The 26,827-nt window shown below is 37.0% G+C and overlaps 1 protein-coding gene and 1 non-coding gene across 13 annotated transcripts in view; one reads left to right on the forward strand and one right to left on the reverse strand.

The window, feature by feature from the left end:
- Positions 1-26,827, reverse strand: part of VWA8 (von Willebrand factor A domain containing 8) — a 422,827-nt gene that overhangs the window by 327,120 nt on the left and 68,880 nt on the right. For 6 of the 12 annotated variants that reach the window (XM_078375339.1, XM_035303407.3, XM_078375344.1 and 3 more), the window contains 5 exons: positions 17,392-17,559; positions 14,899-15,063; positions 14,496-14,545; positions 13,669-13,777; positions 11,255-11,359 (listed from right to left, as the gene is read on the reverse strand). In XM_078375339.1, the coding sequence (XP_078231465.1) occupies positions 11,255-11,359; positions 13,669-13,777; positions 14,496-14,545; positions 14,899-15,063; positions 17,392-17,559 (597 nt within the window). Of the gene's footprint in view, positions 1-11,254; positions 11,360-13,668; positions 13,778-14,495; positions 14,546-14,898; positions 15,082-17,391; positions 17,560-26,827 lie in introns of all 12 variants that reach the window. The other 6 variants (XM_054256828.2, XM_054256826.2, XM_078375341.1 and 3 more) reach the window with 1 other exon arrangement.
- LOC118154179 (U5 spliceosomal RNA) lies at positions 9,637-9,752 on the forward strand. The gene has a single exon (XR_004744073.1). It is a non-coding gene; the product is annotated as a U5 spliceosomal RNA (small nuclear RNA).

Below are 26,827 nucleotides of genomic sequence, written 5' to 3' on the forward strand. Positions count from 1 at the left end.
AAGATATTCCTCAAGAAGAGCAACCCCAAGGCACATAATCGTCAGATTCACCGGAGTTGAAATGAAGGAAAAAATGCTAAGGGCAGCCAGAGAGAAAGGTCAGGTCATCCACAGAGGGAAGCTAATCAGACTCACAGCAGATCTCTCAGCAGAAACCCTACAAGCCAGAAGAGAGTGGGGGCCAGTATTCAACATACTTAAAGAAAAGAACTTTCAACGCAGAATCTCATATCCAGCCAAACTAAGCTGCGCAAGTGAAGGAGAAATAAAATCCTTTACAGACAAGCACCACCAGACCTGCCCTACAAGAGCTCCTGAAAGAAACACTAAGCATGGAAAGGAACAAGTACCAGTCACTGCAAAAGCAAACCAGTTGGCAAAGACCAAAAGTGCAATGAAGAAAATGAGTCAACTAATGGGAAAGAAAACCAGCCAGTAACAAAATGGCAGGATCAAATTCACACATAACAATATTAACATTGAATGTAACGACCTAAATGCCCCAATCAAAAGATATCGACTAGCAAACTGGATAAAAAGTCAAGACCCATCAGTGTGCTGTATTCAGGAAACCCATCTCACATACAAAGTCACACATAGACTCAAAATAAAGTGATGGAAGAAGATTTACCAAGCAAAGTACCAGCCAGTGCCACAGTCTGAGCTGAACCTGAATCATCATCACGTAAAAAAAAAAAAAAAAAGAAAGAAAGAAATGGTATTCTGTTAGGAAAGGAGGAAGTCAAACTGTCTCTATTTGCAGATGACATGATCATATATCTAGAAGACCCCTTTGTCTCAAACTGATAAACAACTTTAGGAAACTCTCAGGATACAAAATCAATGTGCAGAAAGCATTCCTATATACCAAGCATTCCTATATACACAAGCATTCCCATATACCAATAACAGACAAACAGAGAGCCAAATCAAGAGTAAACTCCCATTCACAATTGCTACAAAGAGAATAAAATACCTAGGAATACAACTAACAAAGGATGCAAAGGACCTCTTCAAGGAGAACTACAAACCACTGCTCAACGAAATAAGAGAGGACACAAACAGATGCAGAAACATTCCATACTCATGGTTAGGAAGAATTAATATCATGAAAATGGCCATACTGCCCAAAGTAATCTATAGATTCAACGCTTTCACCATCAAGCTACCAATGACTTTCTTCACAGAACTGGAAAAAACCCACTTTAAACTTCATATGGAATCACAAGAGAGCCCACATGGCCAAGAAAATTCTAAGCAAAAAGAACAAAGCTGGAAGCATCACACTGCTGGACTTCAAACAATACTACAAGGCTACAGTAATCAAAACAGCATGGTAGTGTTACCAAAACAGAGATATAGACCAATGGAACAGAACAGAGGCCCCAGAAGCAACACTACACATCTACAACCATCTGATCTTTGATAAACCTCACAAAAACAAGCAACGGGGAAAGGACTCCATGTTTACTAAATGGTGTTGGGAAAACTGGCTAGCCATGTACAGAAAGCAGAAACTGGACCCCTACCTGTCATCTTACACTAAAAGTAACTCCAGATGGATTAAAGATTTAAACATAAAACCTAACGCCATAAAAACACTAGAAGAAAACATAGGCAAAACCATCCAGGGCTTACGCATAGGCAAGGACTTCATGACTAAAACACCAAAAGCAATGGCAATAAAAGCCAAGATAGACAAACGGGATCTAATAAAAACTCAGAGCTTCTCTACAGCAAAAGAAACCATGATTAGAACAAACTGGCAACCAACAGAATGGGAAAACATTTTTGCAATCTACCCATCTAACAAAGGGCTAATATCCAGACTCTACAAAGAACTAAAACAGATATGCAAGAAAAAAACAACCCTGTTCAAAAGTGGGCGAAGGACATGAACAGACACTTTTTAAAAGAAGACATATATGAAGCCAACAAACATGAAAAAATGCTCATCGTCACTGGTCATTAGAGAAATGCAAATCAAAACCACATTGGGATACTATCTCACACCAGTTAGAATGGCGATCATTAAAATATCTGGAGACAACAGATGCTGGAGAAGATGTGGAGAAATAGGAACACTCTTACACAGTTGGTGAGAGTGTAAATTAGTTCAACCATTGTGGAAGACAGTGTGGTGATTTCTCAAGGATCTAGAAATAGAAATTCCATTTGACCCAACAATCCCATTACTGGGTATATACCCAAAGAACTATAAATCGTTCTACTATAAAGACACATGCACATGTATGTTCACTGCAGCCCTGTGTACAATAGCAAAGACCTGGAACCAACCCAAATGCCCATCAATGATGGACTGGACCAAGAAAATGTGGTACATATATACCATGCATAGTAATGCAGTCATAAAAAATGATGAGTTCATGGCCTTTGTAGGGACTTGGATGAATCTGGAAACCATCATTTCTGGAAACCATCATTTCTGCAAACTGACACAGGAACAGAAAGCCAAACACCTCATGTTCTCACTCATATGTGGGTGCTGAACAATGAGAACAGGTGGACTCAAGGAGAGGAGCATCACACACGGGGGGCAGTTGCCAGGTAGGGGAGAGAAAGCAGGGGGTGGGGAGGGTGAGGAGGGATAACATGGGGAGAAATGCCAGACATAGTATGCACCTAAAGTAAAATTTTAAAAAAATTAGAATGAAGATTCATTAAATTAGGAAAACAAATAAATGAGCTTAAACGTATGTTTTTACCACAGCTAGAGTAGTGTCAATCTAACTTGACATAGGATTGATATCAGAGAACTCATATTCTAGAAATAAAGACTAATGTCCTGAACCCCTTGCTATACTGGTTATGTCCTCATATGTAATTCAAGCTAAAATATTTCAGTACAATACAAATAGTAGGCTAGAATACACTAATATAGTAAAAACTTCAAATTGTAAGATGAATTATCATTTTCTGGCATAGAATATTTAGAGGATTGTTAATCAGAAAGGTATTATTCAAAAGGTACCCCCATATTCTCTATCTTCAACTTCATCATTTAAGTTTCTTAGCCCAAAAGCTTCAAATCATCCTTACCTCTGTCTCAACCCTGCATCCAACACTCCAGCAAAACATGATTCTACCTTCAAACTACTACCCAAATTCAGCTACTCCTTACCAACATCCCAGCTGGTCAGAAGAACAATAGACATATAATTATTCCAAGTTACTTGCTAGCAAGAAGTAGAAAATAAGAGTTTAACTTACCACTGTATATTTTGACTATTCCCCATGAATTCTTAAATTTCAATTAAACAAACAGTACTAACATTTTCTAATACACTTTCTTTAGAATTAGGTTATTTAAACTGTGAATTATAATTAAATAAAATGAAATATAAATCACATTGGATATTGTTCTGTCAGGCTTCCATATTCCTTACAAGTCCCAATCCTGTCCCATTAGGCCATCTACCTTCTTCATGCCTTTTTCTAGGCTGTGAAGCACTGAAAGTGAAATTCTGCATACCAAGTTGCCTGAACAAGTATGTGGCCCCAATCTCTCCTGGGCTGTTTTCTCATAGCCCCTCAGCAAATAACACAGACCATTACTACTCTCCTCAGAAGTCAATCTGAGCCCATTTATCACGCTGTCAAGAGGCAATCTTGCTGCCTCCTCCACTCAGAACAGAGCTTTCAGACACATACTCCTCTACCCTTTACTAGAACATAAGCCACATTAGGGCAATATTAAACATATCTATTTGGCTCACTCCAAATTTCCAGAACCTAAAATCACACATGGGACATGGTCAATGGTCAATAATGGTTTGTTAAATGAACAAACAAAATTATTTTTCCTTTATCCTCAAAATCATTGATGTTTTAATCAATCATTGTTATTGCTCCCACTGTTTCAGTAGAAAAGACTTCTGCTTTAACTATGAGTAGATGGAAACCCCTAGAAGTCTTTCTACATCAAATTATGGCAGCTCCGTCATTCCAGTTCCTGCGTGGAAACTATGTTCTTCTATCATTTCAAACCAAGACACAGGGTGCTCTGAAAATGTCCTTTTCCACCTCAGCTAGGCGACATTTTCCATGTATTCCACATTTTTAGTCCCTTCTGCCTATAAAAGTGTTTGCCTCCCCCATTCCAAGAAACACTATGTCTTAATTGTACCTCATCCCGAGTGATCTATCATCTTCTGGCTTTTGTTCACCATCAGATTTGGTTGATACATATGAATATAGAGTCATGGTTCAGCTTCATCTCCAATTCAAAATGTAAGCCCATTGATTTTGGGCTTACATTCCTACCACTCTGCTAACACTGATTTTAGTAAGTCCATCAATAATATCCTATTTGCCAAATTAAACAACTTAGATTTCCTATTTCACTGTTTCCTTCTCAGTGTTTTTTGCAGGTTCTTCTTCATCTTCTTGACTGGTACACATTAAGGTACTTCAGGAGTGGATCTTTTTATTTTCTATGTACATTCGCTTTTTAAATAAGTTCATCATTTGCACGGCTTTACAAACCATCATGACTCCCGATTTTCTCTCTCCAGTCCAGATCTAGCTCCTGAAATCTTGACTTGTATATTCAACTGCCTCTTTGACATTTCCAGTTGGATAGCTAATAGGCATCTTAAATCAAATATATGCAATACTCAGGTCTGATATTCCCTCCACCTCCATAGTCTCTGTCTCCAGGTCATCATTCAAGTTTCTCAGTCCAAAAGCTTGAAATCATCCTGAACTCGGTATTAACCCTACATCCAACCCTTCAGCAAATCATGATTCTACCTTCAAAACATAACCCAAATCCAACTACTTCTTACCAACATCACAGCTGATCAAAGCAACAATAGAGTCTCAACTGGATTATTACAACAGTCTACCAATTGTTTTTAGCCTGTTTTCATTCATACCCTCCACAGTCTAGTCACTACTTAGCCACCAGAATGCGCCTGTTAAAACGATCACTCATATAACACATTCCTCAAACCCCTCTAGTGGTGTTCCACCTCACTTAGACTGAAAGCAGAAGTCCTTTCCATGGCTGACAGAGCCCTACATGATCTGACTGTCTTTACCTTCCAATTTCACTCCTACTCACCTCTCCTTCACTCACTCTGCCCCAATACACTGTCCTTTGCTGTTCCTAGTTCCGAGGTATGCTCCTGCCTCAGCGTTTTCACACTGGTTATCCCTTCTCTCTGAAATACTTTCTACCCACAGGACTTGTCTCCTTCAGATCTTTATTCAAAGGCCATCTTCTCAGTGATAGCATCCGTTCCTAAACTGACAGTTATTTACTTACTTGACTGACAGAAAGTAAATAAGTATATGATCTGTCAGTTGAGGAACGGATGCTATCACTAAAGCGTCCATTCCTTTAGTTGCCCTTCACTAAAAAATAAGTTCCACGAAGGTAGAAAGTTCTGTTTTGTGTACATCTCCAGCATAACAGTGCCTGGCTAATCAACTGGATGGAATGCATGATCTTTTTTTGAGTGAATATTGCAAGAGTCTTCATTCAACCAGACATCTTTGCAGCATTTGAAACTGCTGCTATTACTTTCTTCTTTAAACAGTTGCTCCCAATACTCCCTAAGAATACTCTCTGACATTCTACTTCTATCTCTAACTACTCTTCCTCTGCCTAATTTGAAGGTTCTTTCCCCACTGTCCAATCCTGAAATGTCCAGTCTGCACAGACTTTTCCTCTCATACTTGCTCTCCTTGGGTTGTCACATCCATCCCCATGAATTCAACTAACACCCAAACATTAATGGGTTCCAAGTACTTATCTTTAATATAAAAATGCCTCTAGAACTAGATCCACATTTTCAAGTCTGCTAGATAAAACCACCTGAAAGACCTCAAATTCAACAGGGTCCTCGTGTACGGAATTACTTAGCCCCCACCACAAATGTGCACCTTTTCCCTACTTTCGCATATTAATTAACAGCAACTCTATTCACTTGTCCAAGGTAGGATTTGATTTCTTACTTTCTCTCATAGCTCCGTCAACCCACTTCATACCTCATATTTTATCAGTTAGTAACATCTATCATCCTACCTCTGAAACATTTCTCATATTCATTTAATTCCTATTTCACTGGCCTACTTCAGGTCATTACTTCTTTGAGCAGAGCTAGCCATCATTATGCTAGACCACAAGAAAAGAAAACACCATATTAAAGGAGTCATTTATTGAAATATCTTATGCTCCTCAGACATTAATATTGTATGTTCCTCAGGAACTGAAATAAGATTGCATCCACTTCTGTATCACTAGATTTCCATACGTATAACATTTGCCAAATAATGAACACTCAATTAATGTTTGTTGAACTAAATGAAAATACTAAATGTAAGATCCAAGTTTCTTATAAGAAAACTATGGCTCAGATTACATTATCAATGGATAAGTGGCAGTATATCCTTTCTAAATCACTAAGGGAACTTACCACTGTAACCATTGTTATGATGCAGCCCTAATCAAGTAGAGATAGAGCCAAGACATGTTACTGGAAGCCTGGATGTATTTGTTACTAAACTAGAAGAAAGATTCAGAATGAAAGGGTTTTCTTTAAGACATCCTTAACTAACAGCTAGAAGTTATTTCATGACTACAGAAACACGTTTTTAGAGTAGGAACATTACATGATGAGCACCATCTGGGGAATGAGTCATTCCAGCCATTTTTATAACTTGTTCAGAAAGAAGAAAGGTACTGTGAATTCTAGCTGATTGCATTTCATTGACTAATAATTTTTCCTTAAAAATACAGCCTAATTAATGAATTACACTAAAATTCAAATGGATATCTAATTCAAATGCAACTACAATTAATTTATATGATAATCTAGGAGAGAAGATAATTATCATTTATCATGGAAAAGTTGTGTGTGTATGTATATATGTATATGTATATATATATATATATATATACACACCATCTTAATTTACCATTATAATACATACTTCTATTTCTTAAGTGAACATTTTTTTCAAATTCAACAATATTTACCTAATTTTTACCTCTTCTAATTCAAAACTATTTGAGCACATATAACATTTCATCCATCTATAAATATTAGCTTAAAATAATGCTTTGAGGAAAATGTAGAAACTTGCAATAACAAACAGGCCACACAGACTTCCCAGAAGAGTTCAAGAAGAATTTTATCAATAAATAGACTCTTCTACTCTTAAGAAAAGATATTTAAGATGCTAATCTGGTTGTAATGATCTTACAAAAAGATCTTACTTCATTAAGATCAGACAAATGAACTTAAGCCCTCCCACTTCATAGTTTACTGAGTTAGAACTGTCCATTAACTAGCTCTTCACTTAATTGAGAAGACAGGCTACTCTTTCTCCTCTTATCTAATTAATACCAATCCCTTTTTCATTTTTAAAAAACTCTACAATCAAATTTGAAATCATTTCTGTTCTAATATAAACTTGATCATTTTTCTATGTTCCGCTTAATTATGGTTAAAATAAAGAACAGAAATTGAAGCAACAGTAGCTACTTTCTTCAGAAAATTCAACTCTTTAAAGATATTCTATAACTTTATAATAAATGTGTATGACTAGTTTTGAAATTACAGACCAAAAACACATCACAGTGGTTTTTTTGGAAAGATAAAGACCTTTGTTTATAACTGATTTTTCTAGATACTGAATATCTTCTCTCAGTTTTTTCAGAAAAAGTTTACACTGCTTCATTTTATCAGAATTTCCCATGAGTTTCTTCCTTCCTGAGTATGTGTCCTTGTTTCCAAGGCACTGTGCATGGTGCTGAGGAGCATTAAAGTTCATCGAGTCACAGCCTTTGCTCTTAAACACTAGATACTCTGCTTCAATGGCCCATTTAGCTAAGACGTTGATTAAATCAAAGATAAGTTCCAGTTCTCTTTTTCCCCAGCACATGGGATAAAGCTTTAAGTGAACTACATTGTCAGAAGATAGTAATTTCCTGACTCCTTGAGCTTATTAATCTCCCCATTTCCAAATGGTTCTTAATATTCACCTTCCTACTCTTTCAGCTGCTGTTCCTCCTCCTCCTTCTCCTCCTACTCTTCCTTTCTCTCTCTCTCTCTCACACACACAAACACACACGCATGAAGGCACACACACACACACACAAACACGCGCACCCACACACACGAAGGCACACACACACACACACATGTGCGCACCCACACACACGCGCGCGCACCCACACACGAAGGCACACACACACATGCACACGAAGGCACACACGCGCGCGCGCGCACACACACCCCTTTCTTCTCTTTCATCATTGGTTACTTCAGTGCTTCCGTTCTCTGCTGTCTCTTTACTCTCCTTTGTCTCTTTATCGACCATTATTTTCCCCTTGCTTCTTTTTGCTTTTCTTTTAGATTCTGTTCCTACACCTCTCTTCTCATTATCTATTAGGAACAGCTGTTGATTATTTTTATTTTATTGTTATTATTATTGACTTAACCAGTCAGAGAAAATACTGTTTCTTTGGCTAACCGATCTGAAAAAAATCCCACTTATGTAACTAGAATCCAATGTTCCACTCTTCTAAGGTCGTCTCCTTATTAATAGATACATAGAGGGTGTTCTGTATCCCAAAGACTCTGAGGATTTGAGGATAAAGGAAAGAGAAATACCATTTCATATGCTTAAAGTTGTGAAATCCTGGTCTCCAGAAAATAAAGGTTCTAATAGAAAGGTACACAGTTTAGTGGTCACATCCTGTTTCTTAGAAATCTGCACCTTGAACCAACCCATGTTAAAAAAAAACAAAACCATCTTTCATAAGGAGAACTTAATTTTGGTGAGTCAATAAGTCTCTGCCCAGGGTCAACACCTTAAAAATATAGTTATAAGGCACTGTAGAGTGTGATTGGCCTCTGGAAAATACCACTGTTAACTATTCAATAAGGAAATTATGCCACACATATTTTGAAAGAAAATCATGCCCCACCCATTATAAACCACTTATGACAAACTGTATAGCAATTCTCATAGTTTATTTAAAATGCTTGCTTTTCACGTTAATAAGCTTCACCCAGGTTCCTCAATGGTTAACACTGTAGCACATTTCCCTCTCCCTCCTATTCCCCCTGCCTACTTTTTCAGTGATCTTTATCTAAACAATTTGAGAGCAAGCTGCAGATATTGATGTCCCTTATACCCCTAAACACTCAAGTTGGTATTTCCTGAAAACAAGAACTGTGACCAATGTAATCACCATATAAGCCTCCAAATGAGGAAATCCACTTAGTATAACACCATCATCTCATCCACAGACCCTATTCAAGTTTTACCAAAGCACCACAATTCTCACTTGTTTCTAATGGTCCAGAATTGAATGCAGGCACATATGATGCATTTAGCTATCCAATCTCTTCAGTCTCCTTTAGCCTGGAACACTTCTATGTTTTTTCCTGTTTTTCATGTCTGAACAGTTTTAAAGAATAGAGGCCTACTTTCTGTACAACGGCCCTCGACCTAGAATTCTACAGTATTTCCTCATGGCCAAACGTATGTTATGAACTCTTAACAAAAATTCCCCAGAAATGGGGAATTTGAGAGGCATACAATGTCAATTTGTCTTACTCGGTCATCTTGAAGTTTACTATAAAAATACCCCTTTCTGTATTCTAGTTTCTCTTCAAATCGTATAAATCTTTTGCCTTTTACTTAATATTTCTGTGGAGAAGAACAATTCTGAGTCTTAATCCAATTTTTTGAGGCCCTGTTTCTGCAGGGCTGATTTAAAAGTAAATAAATATATAAATACCACTTTCTTGTTTTGTAGTCAACTGAGCCTTTCGAAGGGAGATATTCAGAGATTATGCCAATATCTTGTGCCTCAAAGCAGCTCTACCCGCCACCTCTATCATCCTTTGGTGACTCCTGTCTAAATTAACTGCCACTCCGACGGTTGCCAAATGGCGTCTTTTCTATTTATATAATTCCTTCTAGATTCACAAGTAGGCATTTTACACTTTAAGAGAGAATTTCCTTCTCCATATTTTTTATTCATTTATATCACTATGGACTCATGGATTCCTATCTTATGCAATAGGCTAAAATCAATTGTCATCATCATTTTTTTTAAATGCTCAAATTGTCCCAGATTTCAGCCACTTCAAGCCGGGAACTCCATCAGGTTGACATATCAACATCATTTGTTGAACATTTCCTTACACTGTGGCACAAAAAGATGGTCCAGGCCCATCTTGTACATTCCCTGATCTGATCCTTTTAGAGAGCACGATATTTAGAAACCAATGTCCTGGGACTTGGTGTGATCACTGCTACTAGAGCATCACAGTTTTTAGGCTCTCTCAGGAGACAGCTAGAAAATATGTGTATGTATACATATATACATACTATCTCTATATCTACCTATTTAAATATTTATCTATTTAAATATCTATATGTTCTGTCATAATTAAATATCTACTTACATATTTATATGTTCTATACATATATACATACTATTCTCTACATCTACCTATTTAAATATTTATCTATTTAAATAGATATTTATCTAAATATTTATATGTTCTATCATAATTAAATATTTTCTAATATAATTAAATATGTTCTATCATAATTAAATATCTATTTACATATTTATATGTTCTCTACATATGTACATACTATCTATATATCTATTTAAATATTTATGTTATATCTATTTAAATATTTACTATCTATTTAAATACATACTATGTTCTAAATACAAACTATACTATGTTCTATTTAAATATATGCTATCTCTATATCTATCTGTTCTATCTATTTAAATATCTATGTTAAAAACAATATATATATTGTTTTTAAAAAAGCCCATGTTTCTTAATGATAACTCCAATTCCAATCTAATACCTTAAGAGTTTTTTCTTGCCTTCCCCCTTTCCACGGTTATAAATCCCTTATCCAACAATGAGAAGCATAGCTCTTAATATTCTAAATATATTCATTCATTTGCTCGATCTATTTGCTTATTTGCTTAACATAACCAATCTCCCATCCATACCACCCCCTCTGTGCTTGCTGTCCTATTTATCACAGCTTTTTTGTTGTTGGAATGCCGATGCCTCCCTGCCTAGAAAAGAAGAGAAGGGAAGGGAAGGGAAGGGGAAGAAATACAGATGGGGAGAGAAAAATAGGAGAGGTGGGGAAAGGAGTGAGGGGAAGATGGGAAAAGACAAGAGAAGGGAAAATGGGAAAAGAAAGGAAAGAAAGGGAAGCAAATACTCACCTTTAAAACACCTTCCACAGCCATCTTCCCTTCATGACCTAGCAAAATACTGTATGGATAAAGCCACTGGATGGCATGTTTAATTGACATCATAGGAAAGGAATCCTATGTAGGAGCAAAAATATATACAAATAAGAAAAATTCAAAATAATCACAGAAAACATCTGAAATATACATATGACATTAAAATTGACTTATAAAAGTAACCAATAGGTGTCTGGCATTTTCTTTAAGTCTACAAAAGCAAATATTCATTATTTTCTCTTCTCATTCCTTTCCCTTTCCCTGGGTAGGCTTACCCACTCACATCTTTCATCTATCTTTTGTCTGTTGATGGCTCCCACACTTCTATGTCTGGTCCTGACTTTTTCTTGAGCTCTAAACCTGAACCTCAATTGTTCGTTACATGTGACTATATGAATATCCCACAGACCCCATTTGAAACAGAATACATGTCTCTACCTTATTCATCCCAACGTATCTGATCCCCTTTTATTCCTAATCTAAGTTAACCTCATCCACATTCATTTAGTTTCACAGTTATAACTGTAAAATTAGAAAGTGTTCATTATCCTCAAAACCTTCCCCACATTATTTGCACTGTCAATTCTGTTCACTCCACTTTAAAAGAGAAAGATTATTGAAAAGAAAGATTAGTGAAATTTCAATATGAACTATCTATTAGATGATATTATAGATTACTGTTAACATGATATAGAGTGTGATAATCTTGTTCTGGTTATGTAGAAGAATGTCCTAATTCTTAGAAGTTACATACTGATGTGGTTTGGCTGTGCCCCCACCCAAATCTCATCTTGAATTGTAGCTCCAATAATCCCCATGTGTTGTGGGAGGGACCTGGTAGGAGATAACTGAATCACGGGGATGGTTAACCTCCATGCTGTTCTCATGATAGTGAGTTCTCATGAGATCTGATGGCTTTATAAGGGGATTTTCCCCTCCTTCACTCTGTACTTTTCTCTCCTGCCACCATGTGAAGAAGGATGTGTTCATTTTCCCTTCTACCATGATTGTAAGTTTCCTGAGGCCTCCCCAGCCTTGTGGAACTGTGAGTCAATTAAACCTCTTTCCTTTATAAATTACTCAGTCTCAGGTATTTCTTCTTAGCAATGGGAGGACAGACTAATACACATACTGAAGTACTGACTGCAACTTACTTCCAAATGGTTCATAGAAAAAGGAAAAAGAAGAAAGCACATGCAAACAAACGTGGCAATATATTAATAATGGGTGATTGTAGGTGAAGGGATTATGAATGTTTTACTATTTTTCAACTTTTTTTTATATTTGAGAATTTTCAAAATAAAATGTTCTAAGGAAAAACAAAAAGATTTGATAAACCGGAGGAGAAATTCTGTTCTGGATATATAGAACAATGTCAATAATACTTAGCTCCCTGACTCACAAGAAACATACACATATACATATATACGTTAACGTTTAAAAATAAGTCTCTTGCCTAAGATAGTAACACCACCATCTTGGATGGTGCCCTCCTCCATAGGGTCTCACTGAGTATTACAAAAGCTTCCTAGTCATTCCCCGACTGCTAACAAAGATGTCTTCCTCCAACATAAGTCTGGTCACCTCATACCCACCTACTTAATAAAGTCTGATAAGCTACTTTTCCCACTTCATAAAATCCAGGAATCTTCATTCATCACACAAGACATTTCACAATAGTGTCCTAACTTCTCCCACGACCACACACACTTGCTTCAGGGATACAACTTATTCTCATTCTCCAGAGATACTAGGCCCTTTTGTGATTGAACACATTTGCCTGTGCTTTGACTTCTTGCCTGGAAGGCCTTTCTGTCACTCCAGACATGACTACCATGCCCTTTATGAAACTGTAGTGGACAATGTACAGATCTGTTTGTATTCGCTCTGTGTGCCTCCTAGCTTTGTCTTCCAAAAGCCAACTGCTGTAGGTCTTTTTAAGAAGACTGTCCTTGGGCTCTTGGAGCCACCCTTGCACACATGCTGGGGGAGCAGTTAGTGTCTGGGAATTTATGTCCCCTCAGACAACCATGACACAGTGACTGATGGGAGCTAGAGCACTGTGAAAACCCCAGCTCTGCAGCTTAGGTAGAGACAGCTCTAAGGCCTAACTCACACTGCAGTGCACCTCTTACTTGATCTGGCTAAAGCCTCCCTTCCCTCTGTAGGACTTTTACTGAGACTATATGTCTACCTCCTACTCCAAGGCTCAGAACATTTTCTTGGTCTCTGTACGGTTTACTACACTATACAACAAATTAATCTCAGGCCTTACATAATTTATAGAAGAGTATGACAAAGCAAACTGGAAGTTATTAATCCCTAATGATTAACTTTTAAATTTTTTAACACATTTGGGTATGCCAGTCATTAATTTATTTTATACATACCAAGATTTGAACTGCAGCTGCTAAACTATCTAAAGGAAAATCTGGAAGTCCAAGAGTAGAAGATTCTTGGGAGCACAGAGTTGTGGCAAACGACAAGAGCTGAGAAACTCTAGGGGAAAAATGATATTAAATTTTAATAGTTTTAAAATATAAAATGTGTAAGTCTGTTAAATATAAGAGCCAATTTAATTAATCTAAAAAGATGGTCCCTAATACTAATTCTTAAGGAACAATGGTTCTACATCATAATATCCCACTTAAAACTCAGAAGCTGATTAGATGCAGACATATTCCTAAATCCATCACAATATTTGAGATTTTTCAACGCCTGGTCCAAATCCACCCTGCCAGCCTCATCTCTCGCATTGCATAATCCCAAACCTAAACTCTAGCCTCCAAGAGTTTTTTGTGTGTGTGTGGCCCTAAGAACAAGGCATAAACTCTCACATTCCATACTTAAAAGAAAACTTGTTCTGTTTGAATTCCTTGATTCCATTCTCTGGAAAAAAATTACTCATTACTTAGGACCCATTTCAAAACCAATGCTTTTGTTAAGCCCTTACAAAGTCTCAACTAATACCCCCAATATTTTGAAATTATGGCACTTACTGTGCCATGTTAACTAAAACTATTCACGTATCTTTTAACTCTATTCGATTTTGAGTTTCTTGCCAAAGATATCTTATTAATTTTATCACCAAACCTCCTAATACTAAAAAATTCTTATAAGATTCTAGTTGTTGAATGAATGAATGAATCAATCAATCAATGAACAGGCAAAACAAGTTCAATGTTCAGTGTCCAGATATTTATAAAAATATACTTACTTCTCAGCAGAAACATTGGCTCCAATTGAATATAACAACTTAAGTTGGTCCTAAAGTAATATAGAAACATATTAAATTAATTAACAAGAAATGTAACCGATTAAATGCAAACATTTTACAGACACAATCCAACCTTTTAATTAAGTAAACACTAAATATTTAATAGCAAAAAATCATTTGATTTTCTAAAAGAAAAGCCAGCCTTTTAAAAAAACCCTTCAAATAATGCCATAATAAGTTTTCTTCCTAGTTTGCAGGGATTTTCTTTACTCTTTTTTCTCGTATCTTTCCATGACCTACTGAGGAGGACATTTAAAAATGCAGTAACATTTTTATAGAATTGAATTTCTTGTTATAAATAGAAAAATTTTTTAACAAATAAATTATCCTTGGTCATACTTACCTTGAAGGGTAAATAATAAATATCCCTGGCTTGAAATCGAGAACGAAGAGGGGGGTCTAATGGATTTCCAGAATACCTTGGCACTGGCAAGCCCAAGGCAATCACTCGGAAATTTTCACTAACGCGGACAATTTTCCAAGAATCCAACTCTTTTTTGGTATGATCCTGTAAGAGATCCAGAAGCTACAGCATAAATGATACAGATCACAATAAGCATGGCTAAGTCAAAGAACTTAGGACCTGACTGTTGAGAAAACTGTATTTGAGAACACTCCCAAAACCAAACTGTCAAGGAAGGCAGCACAGTGAAACCAATTCAGGATGTCAGGGCAGGCTCACAACACGAAGACCAGGGTGTGTGAACAGAAGCAGTGAACACACAAGTAATAAAGGACACTTGGGCAGATCTCCAAGCCTTAGTCAGTACTACAGAGGAAAAGAGTCAAGGAGTAAGGAAAATACATGACTAGAGGTTTTAAGGAAGGTAGTCCCTCAGGGACAGATCACATGCAGAGCTGTGATTACCTGTGGACCTTAAGTAATTATGTTTACGGGTATTTCTAGCAAGGCATATTACTAGTAATAACTAACATGGTTTGGAAATTTACTATGTGTTGAGCACATTCCATGGATTTTTCTCATTTAACTTTCACCAGAATCCAATATAGACAATCTCCTTTTTATACGAATGAATGATCCTGACCTCAGGTGATCTGCCCACCTCAGCCTCCCAAAGTGCTGGGCTTACAGGTGTGACCCACCATGCCTGGCCACTAAACCTCTTTTGACTCACATATCCTGAATTCCGATTCAAAGTAATATGTTCAGTAACTACAGAGAACTCTACTATAAGACTAAAGAATATATCAAACTTTCTGTTGTGAAAGTTTGTTTGTCCTATACTTTAAAAAAAAAGATTCCATATTCTGAGTACTTTTTTTTCCAAATTATTTACTAAAAATGGTGAACACTAATATAATTGCTAGTGTCAAGTAGTTACTTTCTAATTGAAAAGCATCTAAAGAGAAAATGTTCTGCATAATATCCACCTTTTAAAAGTAAATTAAAAAGCTTTCATTTTGGTAAATTTACAATATGAATAAATGAATTCAACTTTTTCTACTTGACTAAATCCTTGATTATCTCCTTCTGATTAAATTAGAGCAAGACGCTCCCTGAATAGATCCAGAGGAAAATGACTATACTTCAAAGGAAAGTGTTGTGCAGAAACTCCCTCCAACAGTAAAGAAACAGACTGCTTCTGGCCCTGCCAGCATTAGTTCAATCAGACCCTCTGGTGTCAACATTCATTATTTAGGGCCTAGTGTGTTCAGGACTTAGATTAGCACCCTGGGAGCAAGATCAAGAAGTATGAGACACAGATCCTGCTCCTGATCAATCTGCGACCAACCTGGCGCAGTCAGATTAGCACAAATGTATCTCTACAGAGCAGGTATGCGAGACTCCGGGTCCCAGAATGTACAAGCAGAGCAGGCAGTCACAGAAGGCTAGGTTAGCCACAGAGAGATTCTGCCTGGTACAGCTTGAGCTGGATGAACAAGGGCTAAGTGTTTTCCTGTCATTTGTGGCATTATATGACCCTATTTCCCAAGCCTTTGAAGAGTCCCCACATTCCCTAGTTGTTGCCCTCTTTATATGCATGTTTATCACAGCATTTAATCATTCTATGGCACTTATTCATTCATTCGACAAATAGTTATTGAGCACCTACCGTGTGTCAGGCATTGTTCTAGGAACTTGAGACAGTATCTGTGACAAAAATCCCTGCCCTTATGAAACTTTTATTCTAGTAGAGGGAAGCAGACCACAAAGCGCACTGTATTACATGGTAAAAACTTTGCATTTTACTCAAGAAGCTATGAGGGTTAGAGCATATGAATGCCCCAAATGGCTGCATTGTTAAGGCGATCACTGACTGCTGTGTTGAGAACAGTGTCAGGGAACAAGAATGGAAGCAGGGAGTGCAGTTAGGAGGTTCCTACAGCAACCCCAGCATGTAATGCTGGTGGCTTGGGTCATCCGAACAGGATAACCTTTAAACATTTTATTCATTTCTGTCAATACTTACAGGACCTTGAGCTTCCTGAAGCTAAGAACTGGACCTTTTTCAGCTTTGTATCCCTAGTGACTAGCACTATCTAGAAGTCATTAGCCTTTTAGTAAAGAGGTGTTCAGAGAAAAAAAAAAGAAGAAGGGGGAGGGGAGATGGGAAAAAAGGAAGAAAGAGAAGAAAAATGAGAAAAAGAATTGTTATTAGACTGTCCAAAAAAAAGAGTAAAAATCTGGGAGATCTTTTGACAAGTTCTCAGAAGAGCCTTGTCAAGCTGTAAACTCATGACTTTAGCAATTTACCCAAGATAAGGGCCATCTGAACGTCTGTCCTGGTTCCAATAGGACCATGTCTTATACAACAAAATGGCACTGCCCGCAGCTTGACAGCAAAGACAAAGCGCGGGATCTTTCTTCCCTTACTTGGAGAAGTTTGTCATAACGCTCAGCAGACATCAGGAAGCGTCCATCTTCAAGCTGCATCTCTCTGTTTTCCAGCAAGTTGTTCAAAACAGGCAAAACATTCCTCTCTGCCTTTTCCAAACCTTCCAGAATGAGAGTTCTGCCTTCTGTGGCTGCACGAACTGCACACTATTTCCAAGAAACATAAAAGAAAAATGAGAATACTGAAGTTGCAGAGCCTGGCCTAAACTACTTGTAATCCAAATTTAAATTGCAGTTCTTGTATAGGGACCAGGAATCAATAGAGCTGAGTTCCAGATCTTGTTTTGCTTTTTCTGCCTACATGGTCTTAGGAAAGTGATTTTACCTCTTTGGGCCCGTTTATTCATTTGTAAAATAAAGAAAATGAAATGGAGGATTTCTGAAGTTTCTTTCAGCCTTGACATTTTAGATTATATACCCAACAACAACAACAAAACTAACGGCTATCTATGAACAGGGAACATAATGAAACACGAGCACAGATTCCACAACTGGAAAAGAAAAATGAAGATAGCAACCTGTCCTACCTATCCCACAAGCATCTGGTGAGGATCAAAAAAGCTAGGCAAGAAGGCTTGGAGACTCTAACGTTTGTAAACGTGAGTCGTCATCAAAATAAATTCAGGTTTAGTTGATGTTCGATGCTGACAACACTACACACTTAGAAACAGAAAGTCAGGTTTTACGTTGGCCAACAGCAGGCTGACTTAAGCAGGACTGTAAGTCTTCCAATAAATTTTAAGAAAATTAGCAATGTTGAAAAGTAGGCAATAAACTGTAATACAAAAAATTACTACAGATATGAAAAAATATAGCCTTTAACTATATTTCCTTAATAACAAAGAAAACTACTTTTCTTTGAAATCCTTTAAGTTCTGCTAAAAAAGGAAAACCTCAGTCATGTTTCTTCTGCACATTTAACCACAAACAGAGGATTAACAGTGCTAAATTTATATTGTCACTCCCTCCCTTAAAAATCTCCTTCATTGGTCTCCACGGTACTGCACTGTCTTAGGAAAATTGTCTTCTCTGCCTGTCCATTAAATGTGGGTGATGCCCAGAACTGCATCCTTAACACACAGCTCTTCTTACTCTACCGGGACCTCCCTGAATAATCTTATTCAATCACATAGTTCCAACTACCACCTCTATGCTACTGATCCCCAAATCTCAAGCTCTCCCAAGTTTTAGAACCATGTAGTCTCATCAGGACCAAATATGGGGTCCCTCAGACCCCATGAGCACCTCAGATCCCTTGTACAACACTAAAAATATTCTATGATCTCCAAACCTGCTTCTTTTCTTTATATTCTATCTGGGGTGTGAACACCATTCACTCACGCCAGAACTCTTGATATTTCTTGAACTCAACCCTTTCTAGCCCTTCCCTAGTTCAGGCTCTCCTTACCTCTCAGATCTCCTCCCAGTGGTCCGAGCTCCTTAATTTGGCATATTAGCCTGTCACAATGTAGCATTCACCTACCTCTCCAACACCATCTCCTGACATTAGTTGCCTCGCATGTGGTATTTCTGTGACAATAAACTAGTTATCTCCTGCTACACATACACATACCATACGGCTTTTCCAGAAAAATCTGTGTCTTTACTTATACTGACCCCTTGCTTAAAATTTAATTTTCCCTATAGTAATTACCCCAAAAAAGATCTAAATGTTTGATGAGGGGAAAACATATCTCTATTTTTTTAAGACTTAATCTCCAAATAAATTTCTGGAGTAGCAGTGTACTGATTTTCCAAGTATACAAAGGAAACAGGCATTGCTTAATCAAGCTTGCATGCCGTCCTCTTTTAATAAACTATTGAATTTTGCACTGTATAGTATAGCTCAGGTTATTTCAAGTGTCTATGTAATGTTGTAAAATGATAAACTTTATGAAAGTCATATTAGACTCAAGATAATTATCCATTTTAATAAGATTAATTCAGGAATAATCCTTATCATTATTGTAATATTTTAATTCTCTTCTACCAAAGTAGCCATCTTGTTCTAGAAGTTTAAAAAAAAAAAAGAAGCATGGGTAGTAGTGACTTAGTAGTTCCTAAGGATCAGAAAAATAAGAATCTCATTTTTACTAGCTGTATAAAGGACAAAGCCATAGAAATAGATTCTGGGATGTTAAAAGTCAAAATACAACTACTACTTCTAAAAATTCATGTTGGCTGGGCGCGGTGGCTCAAGCCTGTAATCCCAGCACTTTGGGAGGCCAAGGCGGGTGGATCACGAGGTCAAAAGATTGAGACCATCCTGGTCAAAATGGTGAAACCCCGTCTCTACTAAAGATACAAAAAAATCAGCTGGGCATGGTGGTGCATGCCTGTAATCCCAGCTACCCAAGAGGCTGAGGCAGGATAATTGCCTGAACCCAGGAGGCGGAGGTTGTGGTGAGCCGAGACCGCGCCATTGCACTCCAGCCTGGGTAACAAGAGCGAAACTCCGTCTCAAAAAAAAAATAAATAAAATTAAAATTAATACATAAATAAAAATTCATGTTTCAATTAAGCTTTTGTTCACAAAAATATATTTACTTCAAGAAAGCATAGCTTAGAACAAAAAAAACTATTATCATAACCTATAATGCTATTATATTTAAAAATCTAAAATTTTTAGCAATCTTTCTTGTAAGACAAACTAAATACTGTATTTGACTTCTTTAAAACTCTATAGGGATAAAAACACGCATTCTTTAAGGTAAAACCAGAAATATACAGATCAAAATGTAATGGTTCACCACCTATGGGCCACAAAAAACAAAGTCTTGACAACATAGACAACAACCAGCTGTGCAGCTCTGCTCTCATTCACCTCGGGGGGGGTGTACTGCGGGCTGCTGTGCACTGATCTTTTCAAAGGAATTCAGAATAAGCTATGTAGCAAGATCAAAAACAGAAGCCCAATACGCAAAGTTTTATTTTCATCTACTCTAATGGCAGTGCTATGACCACAAAACTGAGAAAGTGGGGATAGATGGAAAAAGATAATGCCATTTAAAGATCTCTTGAAAATCTGGTCAATGCTGCACCTTTTCTCCACAGTCAAATGCATACAGTATTACAGAGCAGAGACCTCAATTTAAGAATCTCTACTACTAAAGAATGATAGAAATAGAAAATCATTGGTTTGACAAACACCATAGATAGTAATAGGCAACAATAAATAAATAGAATAAAATATAATAGGCAAGAATAAACAGTAGGCAAGAATCCAAAGTGGACTGTAAAATCGGTGGGTAAGTGTATGAAGAGAAACAGGATATTTGCATACACTCAAAGTATCTCCTCATAAAATATCTTAAAATGACAAAGTGAAAAATAACACAACACTGGAGAAACCTAGCAGTTACCACCTTAATTAACCAAGTGATCGAAGTTAAAGTGATCAGTAATGAGCTACATCCATTTCACATACCAGACTTCTAATACGAAACCCTGAGATGGGCACATCACTTATTCTTGCCAAAAACGCATCATATCAATCAAATCATAAGGAAACATCAGACAATCCTAAACCGAACAACATTTTGCAAAATAATTGGCCATAAGGAGGAAAAGAGAGATGGCTGCTGCAGGGACTTGGTTGGGACAGGATTTGGTTGGGGACAGCAGTTCTTTTTTTTTAATGGTTCAAAAACTTGGACATGTTTAAATGATGATGAAGAGGAGCTGGTGAGAAGTACAGAAAAAAGAATGTATAATTATTGAAATAAAACTTAAAAAGTTGCTACTAGATGTTAGAGACAGTTTGGTCTATTTACTGAGTGGAACACGGTAGGCACTACAGGTTTATAACTGATACGTATCAGGCGCTTCCAAGTAAATTCTTTAATTTAACCCTATGACAGTCCGCTGAGGTACACAGTAGTTTACCCAATTTATTGGAAGAGACGTTATATGATTGGAAAACGGCATGGCTAAAATGATAGCCTGTCCTTAAATTAAGTGAGAGAAAATGAGTGGACGAAGAACTAAAAAAAGTCACTAAATATCACAATTAGAGGTTATTAGTAATCTCAGAGAGTCTGATTTTACTAGGCATAGGAATTTGCTATGTATCTATGTAGAGAAATGAAATAAAAAACACACAAAACATTTCTACACACAAAAAATACTCAATTCAACAGAGTATATACGTTCATACAGCAGTGCAATCTACCTCAAAGTCTTCTAGAGGAAACTACAATCACATTTCCCCAAATCAACATTGTTTTCCAAATCATCGTTAACTCAGTGAAATCTCTAGAACCAAGCAGCAATGGAACTAACCACCTGCCTAAAAATATCTGAAAAGAGAAAAGGTTCATTAGTCTTTTAAATCAACCTAACCCATTAATTGTACTATTATCCTCATGTGACTTAATTAAGAACTGTGATACTTCCTGTTTGCTAAATTGTTTTCAAGATATAACAAACTTTAGATTAAGCCTCTCTTTTCATTTGTTTTACTTGCAAATTTACTGGGTTTTAAAAAAATCTTACTTACAAAAACATTTACCAAAGCTGTTTGTTTCTCCTAAAAAATCGTAATGTAAGAAAAACCAATTAGGCAGAGATCCAGTTTCTGACAGTGGCTTTTAAATGCTCTAACTTTTCCTTAATAATCCATTAGACAAATTGCCAGGAAAAGCATTTAGGGGTAACTGTAATTTAGGAATAGAAGGACACATGACTAGATAGGCAAACCAATTAAACACAATTTAAGAAGGTATGCTGGCCTCTCTAGAAATTTAATGTATGAACAAGAAACTCTCTCAGTGAGAGAGATTTGATATATAACCCTCTTGCACTGTTTGAAAGAAATTTTTTTTTGCTATCATTACATGTATTACCTTTTATATATAAGGAAACTAGTTAATAAAAATTATTAAACATTTTAAAATATAAAAAAAGTTCACTTCAAATCAGTAGAAATTAGGAATTTGGAAAAGAAATCCAAATGAATTTTAAAATGTAATGATAAAAGTAAAACCATATAATTACTGGATAATCATATAAGTTACTTTTGAAAATAATCTTGAATTGGGGAAAATCTTTCTAATAACTCAAAGGCAGATACTGCTAAGGAAAAGTGTACTAGATATGACTACATTCAAATTTGTTAGACAGCAAAAAATATCTCAAACTGAAAAACTGAAGACTTGAAAGATGTTTGTAACATATACAATAAAGACCACATAAATATATTTACCATAAATTGAATTTTTATAAAGAAAATTAATGCAAATTAGCACCATAAGCTATATATTCAGCTTCACTGGTTAATAGAGAGCTAAAGGTAAAACATGATATTTTTAGACTTTCAAATTGGCAAAAATTAAAAAAAAAGAGATTATATCCAGTGTCAGTAAGGTTAAGATGAAACCAGAACTCTCATTCATGGTTATTCTGAGGGCAAAATAAGCTTATGGAGAATAATTTAGAAAGATATACAAAAAATGTTTCTGGGCTATGTTGATTAACCCAGAAATCGTACTTCAATAAATTTATCTAAAGGAAATAAAACACAGTCATCAAAACACTGTTTTATAATTACAAATGAACCAAAAAACCCCAAAGGCCAATCTATGGAGGACTGGCAAAAAATTGTGGTAAATCAATACGATTGACTTCTATACAGATATTAAAAATAATGATATAGCTCCACCTTTATCTGTGAAAAGGTCCACAATATGTTGTTTACTCAAAAAGCTATAATTTCCTCTCCAGGACTAAGGGGAAAAGGAAAGAGAGTAAGAGAACTATCCCATTTCTTGCCTGATTTCTGAAACCCAAATAAAATATGAGTTTGTTCTTAAGAGCACTGTTGTAAACAGTACTTCATTCATGGGATGAGTTGAGGAAGACAATAAAAATGTTCTAGAGATGGGACATTTGCCCCTCCCATTAGCTCTATGACAATCTAGATTAATCTGTGATGAGACGTAAGGAGAGGCTACCACAAATTCACAGTTTAACTTCAGCTGAACCCTCCCTACTATTCAAACATTATTTCCCTTACTTCTTGTAAGAGTTATTGCCAAGCCAAGCTTCCAATGTCTTCCTTCACCTCTTTCAAATGACCCCGCCCAGTACTTTACTACGATGACAAAAGTCACATGAATTGAGATTTTACAACTCTCCTCCGCTTCATTTCATAGTCCCTCTGTGTCTGCATCTTTCTACTCTACGATGACTTCTATTTTGACAAAGTATCACTCCTCCCACACCTCCAAGACTAGACCTTTCTATTTTGAGCTTAGCACATCCCCTCCCACATCCTCCAAAACCTTCTTCCATCAACTGTATCATTTCCTACTTGCATTTCCAAATCACTTCTCTTCCACAAATATCTTCATACTTTCAGAAAATCTACAGTCCGCTGACGCCTCTTAATATTCTCTTTATCCTTTCCCTATCTTCAAGCAGCTTCAAAAAAAAATGCACATACTCAGTACCTCTAATAAACTTCCATTGTTCTTCTTTTACCGAAACTACTCACTCAAAGGCACCAGTTGAATTGCCCAAAATTATGGCTTTTGCTTGATCTTCATGTTTTTCTTTCCTTTTTTTTTTGAGGCGGAGTTTCGCTCTTGTTACCCAGGCTGGAGTGCAATGGCGCGATCTCGGCTCACTGCAACCTCCGCCTCCTGGGTTCAGACAATTCTCCTGCCTCAGCCTCCCGAGTAGCTGGGATTAGAGGCACGCACCACCATGCCCAGCCAATTTTTTGTATTTTTAGTAGAGACGGGGTTTCACCATGTTGACCACGATGGTCTCCATCTCTTGACCTCGTGATCCACCCGCCTCGGCCTCCCAAAGTGCATGTTTTTCTTTTCTTCAAGCCTCTTCCCTTGATCCTCTCTTGTATTTTATCCTCTATTAACATTATCATGCTGGTTTTCCCGTATCCGTCCTTAGCCCTTCCTCTGCCTCCTGTCCTCTAAAACGTGAGCACTTCTCAAGGTGCTGTCCTTAACCTTTTCCCAACTTCTTTTCTCACTTGTTATTTCATTGGCAAAGATCTAACCTATTCTCACAAATCCTCATTCTTTCATTGAGTATCCATTATACGGCAGGGGCTGTTATATGCTATGTTAAGTAAAACAGCAAAACTTTTTTATTTTCTTGATTTCATTATTGTTAAGGAACATATTGTGTGGACTAACCTGTCTCTGGGCTCCACAGGCATCTCCAATGCCTCTTTAATCTCTTCACATAGATGTTCAAATTCAATATGCTTAATGAAATCAAACTCAACGACTTCTTCTCTAAACCAAGTCCTCTTCCTCATGTCTATTTCAATTAAAGTTTCATTCATTCTCTCCACAACCTAGGGTTTATTACCTTTTTTTTTTTTTTGAGACAGAGTCTGGCTATGTCCCCCAGGTGGGAGTACAGTGGCATGATATCGGCTCACTGTAACCTCCACTTCCAGGTTCAAGCAATTCTCCTGCCTCAGCCTCCCTAATAGCTGCGATTATAGGCATGACCATTATGCCTGGCTAATTTTTGTATTTTTAGTAGAGATGGGGTTTCACCATGTTGGTCAGGCTGGTCTTGAACTCCTTACCTCATGTGATCTGCCCACCTCAGCCTCCCAAAGGGTTTATTACTTCTGATTTCCTCACACAGTATGTGTAACCTCTAAATATGTGATGCATCCAAAACCAGCTTTCCATTTCCACTGCTACCGCCACCACTGAGAGCCTTCATTAACTCCCTGCTTTTTTACCAAAAGAGTTAATTGAGCCAGGCACCACTAATAAGTATTTCTAGTCTTCAGTTGTTCTCAAAGTAATGGTATTTTGCTGGCATGAAAAGGGAGACTGAAGCCATTTGTGAAGTCTCTTTGAGCAATAAGTTTCATGATTATTTGACTTACCTCAACTTTATTAAGAATATTTTTTAAATCAAAATGAAAACCGTGACTTTGAGAGTAAAGCCACCACCAGAATATATCCTCCCCTGGAGCCCAACAGCCCCTGATCTCCACATCCCTGGGGCTTTGCCAACAACCAACCACATCCACTCAGTGATAACACTGCAACACCAGATGGACCCTGAGCCCACACAGAGCCCTACACCCTGGGAAACAGACAATCTAGCACAGCCAGGAGCTGCCCCAGGACAAACAGAGCCAACACATGTGCTAGCCACCCACCCCAGGCCTGCTGCCACCACCAGTAACTCCACTAGCTCCAGCAGTGGGCAGAAATTCTTCCAAACTCATTCTATGAGGACAAGAGCACAACCAATAAAGAAAATGGCTCACCGATATCCCAGATCAATAAAGATGCAAAAATTCTCAACAAAATACTAGCAAACCAAATCCAACAGTACATCAAAAATATAACATACCACAATCAGGTGGGATTTATCCCAGAGATGCAAGGATGACTCAAAACCATAAATCAATAAATCTGATCCATTACATCAACAGACTAAAGGACAAAAACCATAAACCATATGATCATCTCAACAGATGCAGAAAAAGCACAGGCAAGAGAGGGAAAAATAGATAAATGGGGCAATATCAAACGAAAGGCTCCTGTAGAGAAAAGGAAACAATCAACAGGGTAAAGGGAAAAACGGCAGGATGGGAGGAAATATTTTCAAGTGAGTCATTCAACAACAAATGGATAAAGAGACAAATATTCAGAATATACAAGGAACTCATACAACCCAATGGCAAAATAAAAAGAGAAGATTTAAAAATGGTCAAAGGATCTGAATAGACATTTCTCAAAAGAAGGCATATAGATGGACAGTAAGTAAATGCTCAAGATCACGAAGCCCCAGGAAACGCAATGAAAACCGCGGAGACCTCTCTCACCCCAGTTAGAATGGCTGTTGTGAAAAGGACAAAAAGTAGCAGGTGTTGATGAGGACGTGAATAAAAGAGAAGTCTTACACACTATTGGTGGAAATGTACATGAGAACAGCCATTATGAAAAATGATACGGAGTTTGCTCGAAAGTTTAGAACTGGAACTTTCATATGACTCAGCAATATATGGATGGAATGCATGTGTTGAAATATCACTCTACATCCTGTGAAAACGCACTATTGTCAACTAAAAAGAAAAATTAACAAATGAAAAATCTTCCCAAACTTTTTTCTAATTCAAGCTAATTTATTAATTTTACACACTATCTAAATGGCAACAAGAATGGATGTTTTATAGTACAAGTGAATCCAAAGGCAAGAATATTATAAGGGGATTGCAAATGTGTAAGAGAGGTATAATTTTTAGAAAACATATTAAAAGATAAAAATGAATCACCCAAGATTTTAAAATTTTCTCCCTATTTGTCCTTTGGTTACATAGTTGTAGACCCAGAACTATATGAAAATTAAACTTTAAAAATATAAATAAGAATACTAGCCAAAAGGAGAAAATCTTGAGAAGATGCTCTTTGGT

This window comes from Callithrix jacchus, chromosome 5, assembly GCF_049354715.1.
Source record: "Callithrix jacchus isolate 240 chromosome 5, calJac240_pri, whole genome shotgun sequence".
Classification (NCBI taxonomy): domain Eukaryota; kingdom Metazoa; phylum Chordata; class Mammalia; order Primates; family Cebidae; genus Callithrix; species Callithrix jacchus.